This window comes from Hylobates moloch, unplaced genomic scaffold (genome assembly GCF_009828535.3).
Source record: "Hylobates moloch isolate HMO894 unplaced genomic scaffold, HMol_V3 SCAFFOLD_17, whole genome shotgun sequence".
Lineage (NCBI taxonomy): Eukaryota > Metazoa > Chordata > Mammalia > Primates > Hylobatidae > Hylobates > Hylobates moloch.
The window spans coordinates 30,716,428-30,734,553 of NW_026652292.1; the positions used below are offsets into that span (position 1 = coordinate 30,716,428).

The following is an 18,126-nucleotide window of genomic DNA, read 5'->3' on the forward strand; positions in this document are numbered from 1 at the left end:
CTTTTACACCATTGGTGAGAGTGTAAATTAGTTCAACCATTGTGGAAGACAGTGTGGCGATTCCTCAAGGACTTAGAACCAGAAATACCATTTGACCCAACAATCTCCTTACTGGGTATATACCCAAAGGATTATAAATCATTGTACTATAAAGACACATGCACATGCATGTTTATTGCAGCACTATTCACAATAGCAAAGACTAGGAACCAACCCAAATGCCCATCAACGATAGACTGGATAGAGAAAATGTGGCAGATATACACCATGGAATACAATGCAGCCATAAAAAAAGGATTAGTTCATGTCCTTTGCAGGGACATGGATGAAGGTGGAAACCATCATTCTCAGCAAACTAACACAGGAACAGAAAACCAAACACCGCATGTTCTCACTCTTAAGTGGGAGCTAAACAATGAGAACACATGGACACAGAGAAGGGAACATCACACATCAGGGCCTGTAGGGGGTTAGGGGGTTAGGGGGCTAGGGAAGGGATAGCATTAGGAGAAATACCTAATGTAGATGACGGGTTGATGGGTGCAGCAAACCACCATGGCCCATGTATACCTATGTAACAAACCTGCACATTCTGCACATGTATCCCAGAACTTAAAGTATTAAATAAAAAAAAGATCAGAGCCAGATGAATTCACAGCTTAATTCTATAAGACATTCAAAGAAAAATCAGTGCTAATCCTACTGAAACTATTCCAAAGATTGAGAAAAAGAAAATTTTCTTAAAATCATTCTATGAAACCAGTATCACCCTGATACCAAAACCAGGAAAGGACATAACAATAATAAAAACAAAAAACTACAAACCAATATCCCTGATGAACATAGATGCAAAAATCCTCAATAAAATACTAGCAAACCAAATCCAACAGCACACCAGAAAGATAATACACAATGATCAAGTGGATTTTATCCCAGGGATGTAGGGATGATGGAAATCAATATATGTGATATATCACATAAACAGAAATAAAAACAAAAACCATAGGATTATGTTGATAGATACAGAAAAAGCATGTGATAAAATCCAGCATTCCTTTATGATAACAACCCTCAACAAACTAGGCATAGAATGGACATACCTCAAAATAATAAAAGCCATATATGACAAACCCACAGTCAATATCATACCAAAGGGGGGAAAGTTTAAAGCATTCCCTCCGAGAAATGGAACAAGACAAGGATGCTCACTTTCACCACTTCCATTCAACATACTACTGGAAGTCCTAGACAGAGCAATCAGACAGGAGAAAGAAATAAAGCACATCGGATAACAGAAAGTCAAACTATTCTTGTTCACTGATGATATAACTGTATAACTAGAAAACCCTAAAGACTCCTTCAAAAGACTCCTAGATTTGATAAACGAATTCAGTAAAGTATCAGGTTATAAAATCAATGTACAAGTATCAGTAGCATTGCTATACATCAACAACAACCAAGTTGAGAATCAAATCAAGAACTCAATCCCTTTAACAATCGCTACAAAAACAAAATACCTAGATATACACATAACCAAGGAGATAAAAGATCTCTATGAGGAGAACTATAAAACACTGCTGAAAGAAATCACAGATGATACAAACAACCAGAAACATATCCCATGCTCATGGATTAGAAAAATCAATATCATGAAAGTGACCATTAGATTCAATGAAATTTCTATCAAAATACCAACATCATTTTTCACAGAATTAGAAAACAATCTGAAAATTCATATGGAACCAAAGAAAGAGCCTGAATATCCAAAGCTATCCTAGGCAAAGGTATCACATTACCTCACTTCAAGTTATACTACAAGGCTATAGATACAAAAAGAGCATGGTACTGTTATAAAAGTAGATACATAGGCCAATGGAACAGAATAGAGAACCCAGAAATAAAGCCAAATACTTACACCCAACTGATCGTTGACAAAAAATACAAAAATATAACTTGGTGAAAGGACATCCTATTTAATAAATGGTGCTGGGAAAACTCTAGAGCCACATATAGAAGAATTAAACTGGATCCCTATCTCTCACCTTATACAAAAATCAACTCAAGATGGATCAAAGACTTAAATTTAAGACCTGAAACCATAAAAGCTGTAGAAGAAACCTAGGAAAAACTCTTATGGACATTAGCCTATGCAAAATATTTATGACTAGGACCCCAAAAGCAAATGCAACAAAACAAAAAATAAATCAATAGGATCTAATTAAATTAAATGGCTTCTGCACAGCAAAATAAATAATCATTGGAGTGAATAGAAAACCCACAGAATGAGAGACAATATTTGCTAACTGTGCATCCAAAAAAGGACCAATGTCCAGAACTTACAAGGAACTCAAAAAAATCAGCAAGAAAAAAAGATAATCCCATCTAAAAGTGGGCAAATGAAATGAACAGACATTTCTCAAAAGAAGATAAGTGGCCAATAAACATATGAAAAACTGCTCAACATCACTAATTATCAGAGAAATGAAAATTCAAACTACAATGAGATACGATTTTACCCCTGCAAAAGTGGTCATTATTTAAAAGTAAAAAAAAAAAAAATGTTGGCATAGGTGTGGTGAAAGATGTGGTGAAAGGCAATGCTTATACACTGCTGGTGGAAATGTAAAGTAGTAAAACCTCTATGGAAAACAGTATGGAAATTTCCTAAAGGACTAAAAGTATATCTACGATTTGATCCAGAAATCCCACTACTGTGTATCTACTCAAAGGAAAAGAAGTCATCATATAAAAAAGACAACTGCATACATGTGTTTATTGCAGCACAATCCACAATTGCAAAGACATGGAAGCGACCTAAGTGCCCACTGACCAACAAATGGATAAAGAAAATGTGGCATATATACACCATGAAATACTATCCAGCCATAAAAAAGAGGAAAATAATGTCTTTTGCAGAAACTTGGATGGAGCTAAAAGTCATTATTCTAAGTGAAGTAACTCAGGAATTGAAAACCAAATACTGTATGACCTCACTTATAAGTGGAAGCTAAGCTATGGATAATCAAAGGCATATGGAGTGGTATCATGGACTTTGGAGACTCAGAAGTGGGAGGTTGCGAGGGAGATGAGTGATAAAAAACCACATATTGGATGGTGTACACTAGTTGGGTGATGTGTGCACTAAAATCTCAGACTTCAACACTATACAATTCATCTATGTAACCAAAAACTACTTATACCCCAAAAGTTATTGAAATAAAAATACACACACACACAGCACACACACAGACACACACACACACATATAAAAACAGTTTTTAAACAAAAATTATGCAATGTTGGGTGTACTGTTATATATATGTCCACAAGTTAAAATTATTAATTGTGATGCATAAATCTTCTAGATTCTTACAGAATTTTTTTATCTGCTTGTTTTATCAATTATACTAAGTCAAATGTAATATTAAGTTTGATATGGTTTGGATTTGTGTCCCTGTCCAAATCTCATGTGGAATTGTAATCCCCAGTGTTGGAGGAGGGGCCTGATGGGAGGTGATTTGGATCATGGGGAAAAATTTGCTCCTTGCTGGTCTCATGATAGGGAGTTGAGTTCTCATGAGATTTGGTTATTTAAAAGTGTGTAGCATCTCTCCCTCCATTCTCTTTCCTCCTCTGGCCATGTAATAAATGCCTCCTTCCTCTTTGGCTTCCACCATGATTGTAAATTTCTTGAGGCCTCCCCAGCCATGCTTCCTGTACAGCCTATGGAACTGAGTCAATTAAACCTCTTTTCTTTATAAATTACCTAGTCACAGGTAGTTCTTTATTGCACTGTGAGAATGGACTAATACAGAAAATTGGTACTTAGAAGTGGGTCACTGCTATAAAGATACCTGAAAATGTGGAAGTGACTTTGGAACTGGATAACAGGCAGAGGTTGGAACAGTTTGGAGGGCTCAGAAGGAGACAGGAAGATGAGGAAAAGTTTAGAACTTCCAGGAGACTTGTTAAATTGCTGTGACCAAAATGCTGATAGTGATATGGACAATCCAGGCTGATAGTAATATAGAAGTCCAGGCTGAGGTGGTCTCAGATGGTGATGAGGAACTTGTTGGGAACTGGAGCAAAGGTCACTTTTGTTATACATTAGCAAACAGGTTAGAGGCATCGTGCTCCTGCCCTAGAAATCTATGGGACTTTGAACTTGAGAGTAATGATTTAGAGTATCTAGCGGAAGAAATTTCTAAGGAGCAAAATGTTCAAGATGTGGCCTGGCTGTTTCTAGCAACCCATGCTTATATTGTGAGCAAAGAAATGACCTGGAACTGGAACTTATATTTAAAAGCAAGCTTGTCCAACCCATGGCCCATTGGCCACATGTGGCCCAGGACAGTTATGAATGTGGCCCAACACAAATTTGTAAAGTGTCTTAAACATTATGACATTTGTTTGCAAAAATTTTTTAGCTCATCAGCTATCATTAGTGTCCGTGTATTTTATGTGTAGCCCAAGACAATTCTTCTTCTTCCAATGTGGCCCAGAGAAGCCAAAATATTGGACACCCCTTTTTAAAAGGAAAGCAGACTGTAAAAGTTTGGAAAACTTGCAGCCTAGCCACGTGGTAGAAAATAAAAACCCACTTTCTGAGGGAGGAATTCAAGCTAGCTGTAGAAATTTATGTAAGCAAAGAGAACTGAATGTTAATATACAAGACAATGAGGAAAGTGCCTCAAAAGCATTCTAGAGACCTCTGCAGCAGCTGCTCCATCACAGACCCAGAGATCTAGGAGAAAAGAATGGTTTTGTGGGCCAGGCCCAGGGCACTACTGCCCTGTGCAACCTTGGGACACTGCTCCCTGTGTCCCAGCCACTCTAGCTCCAGCCATGGCTAAAAGGGTCCCAGACATATGTCAGACCACTGCTTCAGAGGGTGCAAGCTGTAAGCCTCGGTGGCTTCCACGTGGTGTTATGCCTGCAGGTGCACAGAGGGCAATAGCTGAGGACAGGGGGCCTCCACCTAGACTTCAGAGGATGTATGAAAATGCCTGGATGTCCAGGCAGAAGTCTGCAGCATGGGTGGAGCCCTCATGGAGACCCTCTGGTAGGGCAATGCAGAGGGGAAATGTGTGGTTGGAACCCTACACAGGGTCCCCACTAAGGCACTGACTAGAGGAGCTGTGAGAAAAGGAGAAATTTTAAAGCTGGGTGTCCGGGGGAGACATCACATGTCGGCAGGTTCCGTGATGCCCCCTGAGCCGCAAAACCAGCAAGTTTTTATTAGCGATTTTCAAAGGGGAGGTAGTGTATGAATAGGGTGTGGGTCACAGAGATCACATGCTTCAAAGGCAATAAAATATCACAAGGCAGAAGGTCAGAGCAAGATCACAAGGTCAGGTCAAAACTAGAATTGCTAATGAAGATCCATGTCCCACTGGGCACACACTGTCACTGATAAACATCAGGAAACAGAGTTTGAGAGCAGACAACCGGTGTGACTAAAATTTACTAGGCAGGAATTTCCTAATCCTAATATACCGGGAGGCGCTGCAGGAGACTAGGGCATGTTTCATCCCTATCTACAACTGCATAAGGTAGACACTCATAGAGTGGCCATTTTAGAGGCCCTCCCTGGGAATGCATTCTTTTACCAGGGCTGTTAATTATTAATATTCCTTACTGGGGAAAAACTTCAGCGATATTTCTCTTACCCATTTTCAGCAATAAGAGAAATATGGCTCTGTCCTGCCTGGCTCCCAGGCACTCAGACCTAATGGTTATCTCCCTTGTTCCCTGAACATCGCTGTTATCCTGTTCTTTTTTCAAGGTGCCCAGATTTCATATTGTTCAAACACACATGCTTTACGAACAATTTGTACAGTTAATGCAATCCTCACAGGGTCCTGAGGTGACATACATCCTCAGCTTATGAAGATGATGGGATTAAGAGATTAAAGTAAAGACAGGCAAAGCATATTATAAGACTATTGATCGGGGAAGTGATAAATGTCCATGAAATCTTCACAATTTATGTTCAGAGATTGCAGTAAAGACAGGCATAAGAAATTATAAAAGTATTAATTTGGGGAACTAACAAATGTCCATGAAATCTTCACAATTTATGTTCTTCTGTCATGGCTTCAGCAGGTCCCACTGTTTGGGGTTCCTCACTTCCCACAACAGTGTACTTTTGAGTTAATGCTGAAATGAGTTAAGACTTGGGAAACTGTTGAGAAGGGGTGATAGTATTTTGCAATGTGAGAATAACATGAGATTTGGGAGGGGCCAGGGCTAAAATGATATGGTTTGGATTTGTGTCCCTGTCCAAATCCCACGGCAAATTGTAATCCCCAGTGTTGGTGGAGGGGACAGATGGGAGGTGATTGGCTCAGGGGGACAGATTTCCCCCATGCTGTTCTTGTGATAGTGAGTGAGTTCTCATGAGATTTGGTTGCTTAAAAGTGTGTAGTGCCTACCCCTTCGCTCTCTCTTCCCTCTTCTCTGGCTATATAAGATGTGCCTCCTTCCTCTTTGCCTTCTGTCACGATTGTAAGTTTTCTGAGGTATCCTCAATCATGCTTCTTGTACAGCCTGTGGAACTATGAGCCAGTTAAACCTCTTTTCTTTATAATTTACCTGGTTTCAGGTAGTTCTTTATAGCCATGTGACAATGAATTAATATGAAGATTAAAGTAAAATTTCCCCCCAAAAAAGATATGAGAACAATGAACAAATCAATACATAAATTTAACAGCTTAGATAAAATAAACTAATTCCTCAGTAAACACAAACCATCACAGCTCACCCAAAATGAAATAGAAAATTTGAATAGCCCTATTAAGAATTATATTAAGAATATAAAGTTCATAACTTTTTAAAACTCCCAAAAAGGAAATCTCTAGGCCCAGATAGTTTCAATACAAATTCTACCAAACATTTAAAGATAACTAATATAAATTTGATGCAATCTCTTCCAGAAAACAGAAGATAAGGAAACACTACCCAATTCATTTTATAAAGCTAATATTACCCTGATACCAAAATCAGACACAAACAGTACTGAAAGAAAGGAAAACTACAAAAGAATATCTTTCATAAATATAGATGCAAAAATCCTTTAAAAATATTAGCAAATGGAATTTAGTGATATATAAAAAGAATTGTACACCATGACCAAGTGGAATTAATTCCAGGATGCAAGCCTGTTTCAGTATTTGAAAAATGAGCCAATGCTACCTTAGGTAACTAGAAAAAAAAAAGAGCAAATTAGATTCAATGAGAAAAAAAATAGTAAAAATTAGAGAAGAAATCAATGCAATTAAAGATAGAAAAAACAGTAACACCAAAAGCTGATTATTTTAAAAGATCAATAAAATCAGTAAGCCTTGAGCTAGGCTAAATAAGAAAAAAAGAGAAAGAAAACAAATTACCAATATCAGAAATGAAAGATGGGATATCACTACAGATTCTATGGACATTAAATATTGCCCACTCTCAGGTAGTTCTCTATGGCAATGTGAGAATGAACATTTCTCACTTGTTCATTATGTGAGAAATATTATAGAATAAAAAATAAAGGAATATTATGAAACACTATATGCCCCAATATTTGGTAACCTAGATGAAATGAAACAATTCCTTGAATGACACAATCTTTCAAAACACAGACAAGAAAAAATAGGCAAATAGGTCTCTATCTATTTTAAAAATTGAATCAATAATTAATAATCCTCCAAAAGAAAAATCATCAGGCCCAGATAGGTTCACCAGTGAACTCTACCAAATATTTAAAGAAGAAATTATGTCAATTCCCTGAAATATCTCTTAGATAACAGAAGCAGAGGGAATTCTTTCTAACTCATTCCGTGGGGCCAGCATCACCCTAACACCGAAACCAAAGTCATTACAAGAAAAGAAAACTAGCCAAGCGTGGTGGCTCATGCCTGTAATCTCAGCATTTTGGGAGGCCAAGGCAGGTGGATCACGAGGTCAGGAGTTTGAGGCCAGCCTGGCCAATATGGTGAAACGAAACCCTGTCTCTACTAAAAAAAATACAAAAATTAGCCGGGTTTGGTGGTCACGCCCCTGTAGTCCCAGCTACTTGGGAGGCTGAGGCAGGAGAATCGCTTGAACTCGGGAGGCAGAGGTTGCAGTGAGCTGAGATCGTGCCACTGCACTCCAGCCTGGGCGACAGAGTGAGACTTCATCTGAAAAAAAAAAAAAAAAAAAAAGGAAAAGAAAAGAAAACTACAGACCAATTTCTCTGATAAACAGAGATGCAAAACCCCTCAAGCAAACTGAATCCAACAATGTATAAGAAGACATTTGTTCTGCTCCCTGTGTCCAGGCCACTCCAGCTCCAGCCATGGTTAAAAGGGACCCAGACACATTTCAGGCAGGACACATAATACAACACAATCAAGTGGGATTTATCCCAGATATTCAAGGCTAGTTCAACATTCAAAAATTGATTAATGTAATCCATGACATTGACAGGCTAAAGAAAAAAATTACATGATCATACCTATAGATGGAGGAAAAACACTTGACAAAATCCAACACTCATTTATGATAAAATATCTCAGTAAAATAGGAATAGAGACAAACTTCTTCAATTTAATAAAGAATATCTCTTCATACTTATGAGAAACTAGAAGCTTTCCCACTAAGATCAAAAGTAAGGCAAAGATGTCCTCTTTCACCACTCCTTTTTGACACCATATTGAAAGTTCTAGGTAGTACAATAAAACAAGAAAAGGAAATATAAGTATACTAATTGCAAAGGAAGAAATAATACTTTGTTCACAGATGACATGAATGCTATGTAGATTTAAAAAAAAAAAAAAAACTCCTGAAACTAACAATTATAGCAAGTGATTGTACACAGCCTTGAAGGACACAAGGTTAATAAAGTGAGTCGTTTTACTATATACCAGCAATGAACAAGAAGTATTTAAAATTAAAAACATAATACCATTTACATTAGCATTCTCCAAAAATTAAATACTTAGGTACATCGAACAAAATATATACAAGATCTATATGAGGGAAAATACTAAATTCTGATGAAGGAAATAAAAGAAGCTATAAATAAATGAAGAGATATTCCATGCTAATAGATAGGAAGACTCAATGTTATCAAAATGTTAGTTCTTTCCAACTTAATCTATAGACTCAATGCAATCCCAACCAAAATCTTAGCAATTTACTTTGTGGATATTCACAAAATGATTCTAAAATTTATATGGAGAGTCAAAACACACAGACTAGCCAATACAGTATGCAAGGAGAAGTGGAGAACTGACACTATCGGACTTCAAGATTTACATTAAAGGTATAATCATCAAGACCACGTGATATTAGTGAAAGAATAGATAAATAGATAATGAAACAGAATAGAGAGCCCATAAATAGACCAACATAAATATAATCAACTTATCTTTGACAAAGTGGCAAAGGCAATGTAATGAAGAAAAGACAGGCTTTTCAACAAATGGTGCTGAACAAACGAACATTCACATGCAAAAATAATCCAGACACCCTTTGGGAAAACTAACACAATAAATCTTATATTCTTCAAGAAAATTAACGCATTTACTGGATGACAGAGTTAAAAGTAGAATATAAAACTCTAAAACTCTTAGAGATAATATAAGAGAAAAATCTAGATAACCTTGTTTTTGTCAATGACTGTTTAGATACAACATCAAAGGAATTACCCATGAAAGAAATAATAACTTAAAAATGTCTGCTCTGTGAGACACACTATCTAGCGCATAAAAAGACAAGTCATATACTGACAGAAAATATTTGCAAAAGACATCTGATAAATCAACTGCTGTCAAAATTTACAAAGAACTCTTAATACTCAACAATAAGGAAATTAGCAACCTGATGAAAAACTAGAACAAAGACCTTAACAGGAACCTCACTGAAGAAGATATACAGAATGACAAGCATATGAAATGATATCCCACATCATATGCATTTCCATGGTGAAGAAAATGCAAATTAAAACAAAAATGAGATACCACCACACATCTTTTGGAATGGTCAAAATCCAGAACACTGACAATACCAAATGCTGGCAAAGATATGGAGCAATAGGAATGCTCCTTCATTGCCGGTGAGGATGCAAAATAGTGCAGCCACTTTGGAAGACAATTTGGCTGCTTCTTACAAGACTAAACATACTCGTACCATATGATACAGCAGTAACACTTCTTGATATTTACCTAAATGAGTTGAAAACTCTTGTCCACAAAGAAACCTGCACAAGGTTGTTTACAGCAGCGTTATCAATAACTGCCAAAACTTAAAAGCAATGAAGATGTCTTTCAGTAGGTGAATGAATACATAAACTGTACATCCAGATAATAAACTATTATTCAGCACTAAACAGAAATGATCTTTCAAGCCATAAAAAAACTTCAGGGGGCTGGGTGCAGTGGCTCACACCTGTAATCCCAGTATTTTGGGAGGTTGAGGTGTTTTGGGAGGTTGAGATTGAGACCATCCTGGCCAACATGGTGAAACCTCGTCTCTACTAAAATTACAAAAATTAGCTGGGCATTGTAGCACGTGCCTGTAATCCTGGCTACTCAGGAGGCTGAGGCAGGACAATTGCTTCAACCAGGGAGTCGGAGGTTGCAGTGAGCCGAGATCACGCCACTGCACTCCAGCCTACCAGCAGAGTGAGACATATTACTAAGTGAAAAAGGCCAGTCTGAAAAGGCTACATATTGTATGCTTTTACAACTATATGACATTCTAGAAAATGCAAAACTAAAAAGATCAGTGGTTTCCAGGGGTAGGAGAGTGGAGAAACAAATAGGTGGAGCACAGAAAATTCTCAGGGCAGTGAAAATCCTCTATATGAGAATATAATGGTGGATATATGTCATTATAAATTGGTCCAAACCTATAGAATGTATAACACCAAGAGTGAATTCTAATGTAAACAATAAACTTTAGGTGATAATGATGTGTCAACATATATTCATCAATTATAACAAACGTACTACTCTGGTGGGGGATGTTGATAATGGGAGAAGCTATGTATATATGGGAGCAGGGAGATTATGAGATATCTCTTTACTTTCCTCTCAATTTTGGTATAAACCTAATACTGCTCTTAAAAAATAAAGACTTTTTAAAAAATTAATCAATATAGTCCATCATATTAATAGGCTAAAGAAGAAAAGTCACAAGACCACATCAACTGACGCAGGAAAAGCACTTGACAAAATTCAATACCCATTCATAATCAAAAAAAGCTCTCAGAAAACTTCCGTGACTTGATAGAAAGCATCTACAAAAACAAAACAAAACAGATAATTAATATTATACCCAACGATAAAAGTCGGAATGCCTTCTCCCTAAGAATGGAGAAAAGGCAAGAGATGTTGCTCTCCCCATCTTATTCAATATAGTGCTCAAAATTCTAGCCAATGTAATAAAGCAAGAAAAGAAAATTGAAAGGCATATGAAGAGAAAGGAAGAAATAAAATTGCCCCATTGGCAAATGACATTATTGTATACATAGAAAATCCCAAAGAATCTTCTAAAAAAACCGTCTTGGAGCTAATAAGACAGTTTAGCAAATTCACAGTACACAAAGTAAACATACAAAAATTAATTATGTGTTTACATACTAGCAATAAGCAAATGAATACTAAAATTAAAAATATAAGGACTTAGAAAATGAGATATTTAGGTGTAAATCTAACAAAACACATATAAGCTAGGATGTTGAAAACTACACAACACTGATGGAAAAAATCAAAGAAGATCTAAATAAATCAAGACACAAACCATGTTCATGGATCGCAAGACTTGACATAGCAAAGACGTCAATTCTTCCCAAACTAATATATAGATGTAATACAATTCCTATTAAGATCCCAGCAAGATTTTGTAGACAAGATTATTATAAAATTTAAGGACAGAGAAACTAAAATTACTAAAACAATTTTGAAAAAGTAGACTAAAATGGGAGGAATCAGTCTACCTGATTTCATGACTAATTATATAGCTACAGTTATGAAGACTGTGTGCTATTGATGAAACAAAATCTAAAACTCAGATATAGACTCACAAAAATACATCAGCTAATTTTTTACAAAAGTGCAAATGCAACTTAATGAAACAAAAACAGCCTTTCAACAAATGGTGCTGGAACAATCAGACATCCATAGGCAAACAACAAAGCAAAAAAGGAAGGAAGAGAGAAAACGAGGGAGGATGGGAGGGAGGAGAACCTCTAAGTCTCATACCTCACACAAAAATTAACTCAAAATGGATTATGGACTTAAATATAAAATATAAATATGAGGTGGTGGCACCATGAGAGAAATGGGTATAGCTATAAAAGGATAACATGAGGGATTCTTGTGATGGAAAAGTGTGTCATCTTGACCACATCAGTGTTAAAATCCCGGCTGTGATACTGTACAGTAATTTTGCGAGATGTTGCCATCAGAGGAAACTGGGTAGAGGGTACATACTAATACCTCTCTGAATTAGTTCTTACAACTGTTATGAATCTACGACTATTTCAAAATAAAAAGTTTAACATAAAAATACTAAGAAATATCTCTCTCAAAAGTTTAACACATATTTGAGTTTAAAACAAGAAAGGAAATCTCAATTCACCCAAAGAGAAAGGGAAACTTAGGGCCAGAGAGTGGATGGAAGTTAAAGCTGGATGGCCCTTGAGAGATCCATGACCAGCTATTCAGATTAAGAATTAGAATTTGATTTCCCAGCAGGGGCTGGAATTAGAGTTTTTGATAGAGTCAAGAACTGTATTCACTTTAATAAAGCCTGAGCTAAGAAATGCTATGAACAGGAATTAAATAATGTGCTATAAACAGAAATTAAAATTATTAGTTTAATGACCCAGGTACACAGTCCAGAGGGTAAGTGCTTGGCAGAATTAGAATGCCGTATGAAAAATCAGAACCCCAATCCTGTCTTATGCACGAGGGTAGATATCTTGCACTATCCTTCCAGCGCAGAAATCTAAACTGAAATACTAACAACAAATTCACTTGGAACCAATCCTGTAGTGCTCCTGGCAACAGCAAAACCAAAACCACCCCCACTGCGATACTCATTCCTGAGGATAAACTCAGAGTCTAACTGGTTAAAGAACACAGTTCCTCCATCAAAAAGCTGAGAATGGAAGAGATCAACTAAACTGTTCAAAGAAACAAATTCCACATGCCAAAGCTGTGAAAATGTTGACGGGGGAAGGGTAGTGAAAATGGTGGAGATGACAGAGAAGAGCTGCTGAGCCGAGACACAGGCTGACTCAGTCTGGACAAGGGCTGGAGCCACGCTACAGTATATTAAATGGAGGAAGGAGGTTGTCCCACAGCTTCCCATAGGTAGCTTTTCTAGGGTCCTCAGTTTGAAATCATCTGAGTCTGCTCCAGAGGAGACTAAATGAGTCTCAAATCATAGACAACTCCAAGAGAACACAGCCTCCAACATCTCATTCAGATGACCACATCTGAAACAAAGAAAGCCAGGCTTGCACCCCAGGAATGACAAGCAGATGCCCTGGTCCACATGAAAGTGTTTCCTTCCTAAGAAGGACTTCCCAAATGCTACTTCTGCCCCTAGAAGTGGAGAAGGTCTTAGAGCCAGCAGATCCTAGGCCTGCCATCCTGTGAATTTGAATGTAGGGCCATACTTGGGTAAAGAGAGAACAACTACACTGGATGTCACACCCTAGACATGTGATCAGAAGTCAGGCACAAGTCCAACCACTATTCTTTTGACTAAGACCACTTTAGGTGGACAGTGGCAAATTTGGCACACAAGCAAATGAACTTGAATCCAGTCAAGTAGTGCACACACAGAAAAGAAAGAAACTCATTTGGCCTTGGGTGCCTTTTTTTATAACCATCCATTAAACATCCAATTATGTGTAAAAGGTTCCAAAATAATCCTCCCAGTAGAATGTTTCTTCTGGGAAAATCCTTCACTGATCTGGATGTGAACATTTCCCATCATCTTAACTAACACTTTGTGCTTCTGAACTTTGTATGAATCTGAAATCTGAATCTGAAAATGCCTACATGGTAGTACTCCTGCTCCTTGGGGACATTTGAAATTGAAAGGGTCCTAGTGTTCTATTCCCAAGCCTGAGATAATGCTAAACAATATGCAATTTCCCTTAGAAAGCACAAGATGAAAATAGGGAGCAATTTACAGCAGTGGTTGTACCCCTGCTTGCTCATTAGAATCACCTGGGGAGATCTGGTACTTTAGAGTAATATTGGCCAATACCACCCGTTAACACCCACTCATGCTAATCCAGTGCTTGGCAACACTGACTGCATTTTAGAATCTCCTGGGGAGCCTTTGAAAAAATGCTGATGCCTGGACTCTACTCTCAGACCAATTAAATCAAAACATCTAGGCTGTAGGGTTGGGGCATGGGTCCATTTTAAACCTGGCCAGCTAGTCTTAATGTTGAGCCAGGCTTAAGAACGACTACTCTAGTCCAGAGCTTCTCCACCTTCAGTGGGCATCAGAATCTCCTGGAGAGCTAATTAAAACAAAGGTTTCAGACAAGTAAATCTATAGAGACCAAATGTAGATTAGTGGTTCCCTAGGAGTGGAGGAATGGGGGAATGGGTAAGTGACTGCTAAGGGATATAGGTTTCTTTGTGGGCTAATGAAAATATTCTAAAATTTATGGTGATGGTTGCACAACTCTGAACACATTTAAAGCCATTTAGCTGTAAACTTTAAGTGGCTTAACTGTATATATGTGAATTATATCTCAATAAAGCAGCTAAACACACACAGAGACATTTTTGCCCATTTCCCCGAGATCCTAACGCACTAGGTCTGAAGTGGAACCCATGGGTTTGTCTTTGTAATGAGCTCCCATTCAATGTTATGTTGATTCTGCCAGTCCACAGACCATACTGCTCCATCCCACGGAAAGGTGCTCATGTTTAATGAGCAGGATAATGTTTCATCATCAGGGGCTCTTTCTTCAGTTCTGGCCATAGAGGATCAGGTGCCATGATGCTTCCAGGGTTGTCTCACAGGAATGAGAGCCAGGATTGCAAATGGGAGATGTGATGTGAGTCCAGAGCAAGCCTAGAGGATGACAGCCATGGAGCTGGGAAATGTTCTGCAGCTCAATGAAACCCCCGATGAGGCCCAGAGAGAAGAGAAAAAGAAAAATAGAAAACCATTCGCCATTCTTGATTTTCTGCTATGATCTAATTACGGGGAAATGATAAATACCAATATGAAAATCCAAATTTACAGAAAGAGGCAAAGCAAGACTTTCCATTTATTGTACAAAGCAATTCATCCCCAGAGGTCCTCTGGAAAACTTAAACCACTGGATAATGTTTTACTGAATTTTCTCACAGTATTCTAGCAAAGCCAAACTCCAGAGATACAAGATAAACAGAGCCCTAAATTACAAAGTACAGAAATTCTTAGCAAAATGGCAGTAACAATGGGAGGATTTGGAACAAGTGCCTTTTGTAGGAATGCCAATGCCACTAGAAGTCTTGCTTAGCAAACCAGCCCTGGCACAGGGACCAAGGCCAAAAACATGGACTCCTCCATAACCACCTTCAGGACTCTGGGATTCCTTCCCCTGCAGTCACTCAGTCCCTAAACACACACCTCAAAAAATCTCAACAGAATTCCTGAGCATTGTTTGCCCTGCAGTTGCTGGTGGGGCCATCACTGTGGCTGCATTTTGAGATATAGCGTATAATGGTAGAAAGACTTGAACCCAAAGTAACTTGCACAGTGAATTTATTCAGTATCTCCAAACTGCCTCATCTGCTAAAACGAGGCAAAGTGGACAATGTACATAAACCACATAGTAAACCACATATTCCAGTGCCTGGCATATTTGAATAATAAAATATAATAGCAGCCAATATTCATTGAGTGTTTATTATTTAATAAATGCTTTTCACAATTAAAACTGTCAGCAAACTTTTTCTGAAAGACCAGACAGCAAATATTATGTCTTCAGCCATACAGTAACTACCCCAACTACTCAGCTCTGTTGTTTGAAAACAGCCATAGACAATCTGTAAACACACTGCATATCTGCCTTTCAATAAAACTTTATTTATAAAAACAAGAGGCAGGCCAGATTTGTCCTATGGTTCATAGTTTGCCAAACCTTGCTCCATGAGGCAGGTAACACTATTATCTCCATTTTACAGATGAGAAAACAGAGGCACAAAGGGATCAAGTGACTGCCTGAGGTTCCCTCATGAAGTCTGATTATGAAGCACACAGAGTCAACTATTACATCACAGCAGCTTCTATCACCATCATTATTCATAAATTCTCACTCAGTCCAAATCTAGGATCTGCTCATTCAAAATATGCCGTCCAGCCAGTCAGTTGCCTCAGAGCTGCCTCAGAGGCTGAAAACCAAACTCAAATCCTCCCTCTTCTTCCCCCTCCAACCCCACCCTGATGTTGCTGGTTGGAGTTCTGTCTGCCTCCTCTGAACCCTCAGGGACCTTACTCTTTGTATCTCTCAAGTCGATCTCTTTTATTTATTAAATACTTTCTCGCCAACCCCTTTGGAGGCCAGGATCATCACATCACAGGGGCTCAACTCCCATATGTCAGTGCATGTGTGAACCTGTTGGTAGTAGTCTACTAGCTGAGACTCTAGGGGCCGGGGCAAGGGAAGGAGATGACAGAGCCCGCACTCACCAGTCCATGGCAGGCACTGAGGGCTGCTGTCCCAACTCTGGTGCCCTGCTGTAGAACCGTGCCACTGAGATGGCAGAGGGGGGCAGAGGAAGCCATCATCTTAACGCGGGAGAGGTTCCCATATCTCTTCTCCATGATGTAGCTATTGGAAAGAAATCCTTGATTGACCGTCAAGTTAAAAAACAGGTCCTTCTCCTCGTGAGAAATTCTGTAGTAGACCCAGTCCTCTGAGCCATCCAAATCTCTCTTCCTCCTGCTGCTCGTGATGGGATAGTGCAAGCCATATGACAAAAAATGCCCACTGGCGTCTACTCGGACTGGACCCACCACGTGGTATTCTGGCAGGCCCTTGATAAAATGCTCTGAAAGAGAAGGAGAAATGGAAGAATAGTGAGAGAGATCAGTAGGAAGGCAAAGCCACTTTCGTTTGGAACTTGGATGCTAGCTTTTTTTTTTTTTTTTTTGAAATGGAGTTTTGCTCGTTGCCCAGGCCGGAGTGCAATGGCATGATCTGGGCTCACCGCAACCTCCTCTTCATGGGTTCAAGCAATTCTCCTGCCTCAGCCTCCTGAGTAGCTGGGATTATAGGCATGTGCCACAACGCCTGGCTAATTTTGTATTTTTTTTAGTAGAGACAGGGTTTCTCCATGTTGGTCAGGTTGGTCTCGAACTCCCGACCTCAGATGATCCACCTGCCTCGCCCTTCCAAAGTGTTGGAATTACAGGTGTGAGCTACCGTGCCCAGCCGCTAGCTTTTTAATTACAAAATCCCACTGTTGACTTGAAGTTTAGAGATCCTTTCCATCACACAAATACTGTTAACATCAAATTCCCAGAACAACTCAAATTTACCTAGTGCCTCCTCCTCAGTGACATGATATCAGGTGTTTTACCAGAGATACATTAAGATGGGAATTAATCCGTGAGGGGTACTGTTAGAAAAGGGGCAAGATCTGAATGAGGAACAGGAATCTTTCAAGTCTAGAGTTCAGTAAGACAAATCACAGAGCTTCACTGTGGATTATAAGGTTCTTCAACACATCAAGAACTTCCTGTTAAAGTCAGATTAGAGGGAAAAAAAAACCACAAAATCATGGAGAACTCATCACATGCACGCTGACAAACCTCACACCAATTACAGCATAAGAGTGTTCCATAATGTAGCAAAGAGTGCATAGAAGAAGATGGGTTTTAAAAAAATGTTTACCAAATGCATATGATAAGGAGATATATCAGGATCTGAGGCATTGGCTCAAAACATAAAAATTGCCGCTTTAAAAATGCAAGACTGGAACCCTTGATCCTTCCCCACACAAGAACACATACACATTTTGACCTACTCAAATTTGCCTCCCTACCACTACCTCCTTATTTTGATGTTTGAGAATAACAAACGATCTACCTAGGAGGGAATTTATCATCACTGTGGATTACACTTCT

The 18,126-nt window shown here is 38.5% G+C and overlaps 1 protein-coding gene across 2 annotated transcripts in view; it reads right to left on the reverse strand.

Annotated features, from left to right (window-relative positions):
- ADAMTS12 (ADAM metallopeptidase with thrombospondin type 1 motif 12) overlaps positions 1 to 18,126 on the reverse strand; it is a 364,317-nt gene that overhangs the window by 336,735 nt on the left and 9,456 nt on the right. For both annotated transcript variants that reach the window (XM_032135811.1, XM_032135809.2), the window contains exon 2: positions 16,687 to 17,048. In XM_032135811.1, coding sequence (XP_031991702.1) covers positions 16,687 to 17,048 — 362 coding nt within the window. The remainder of the gene's footprint in view (positions 1 to 16,686; positions 17,049 to 18,126) is intronic.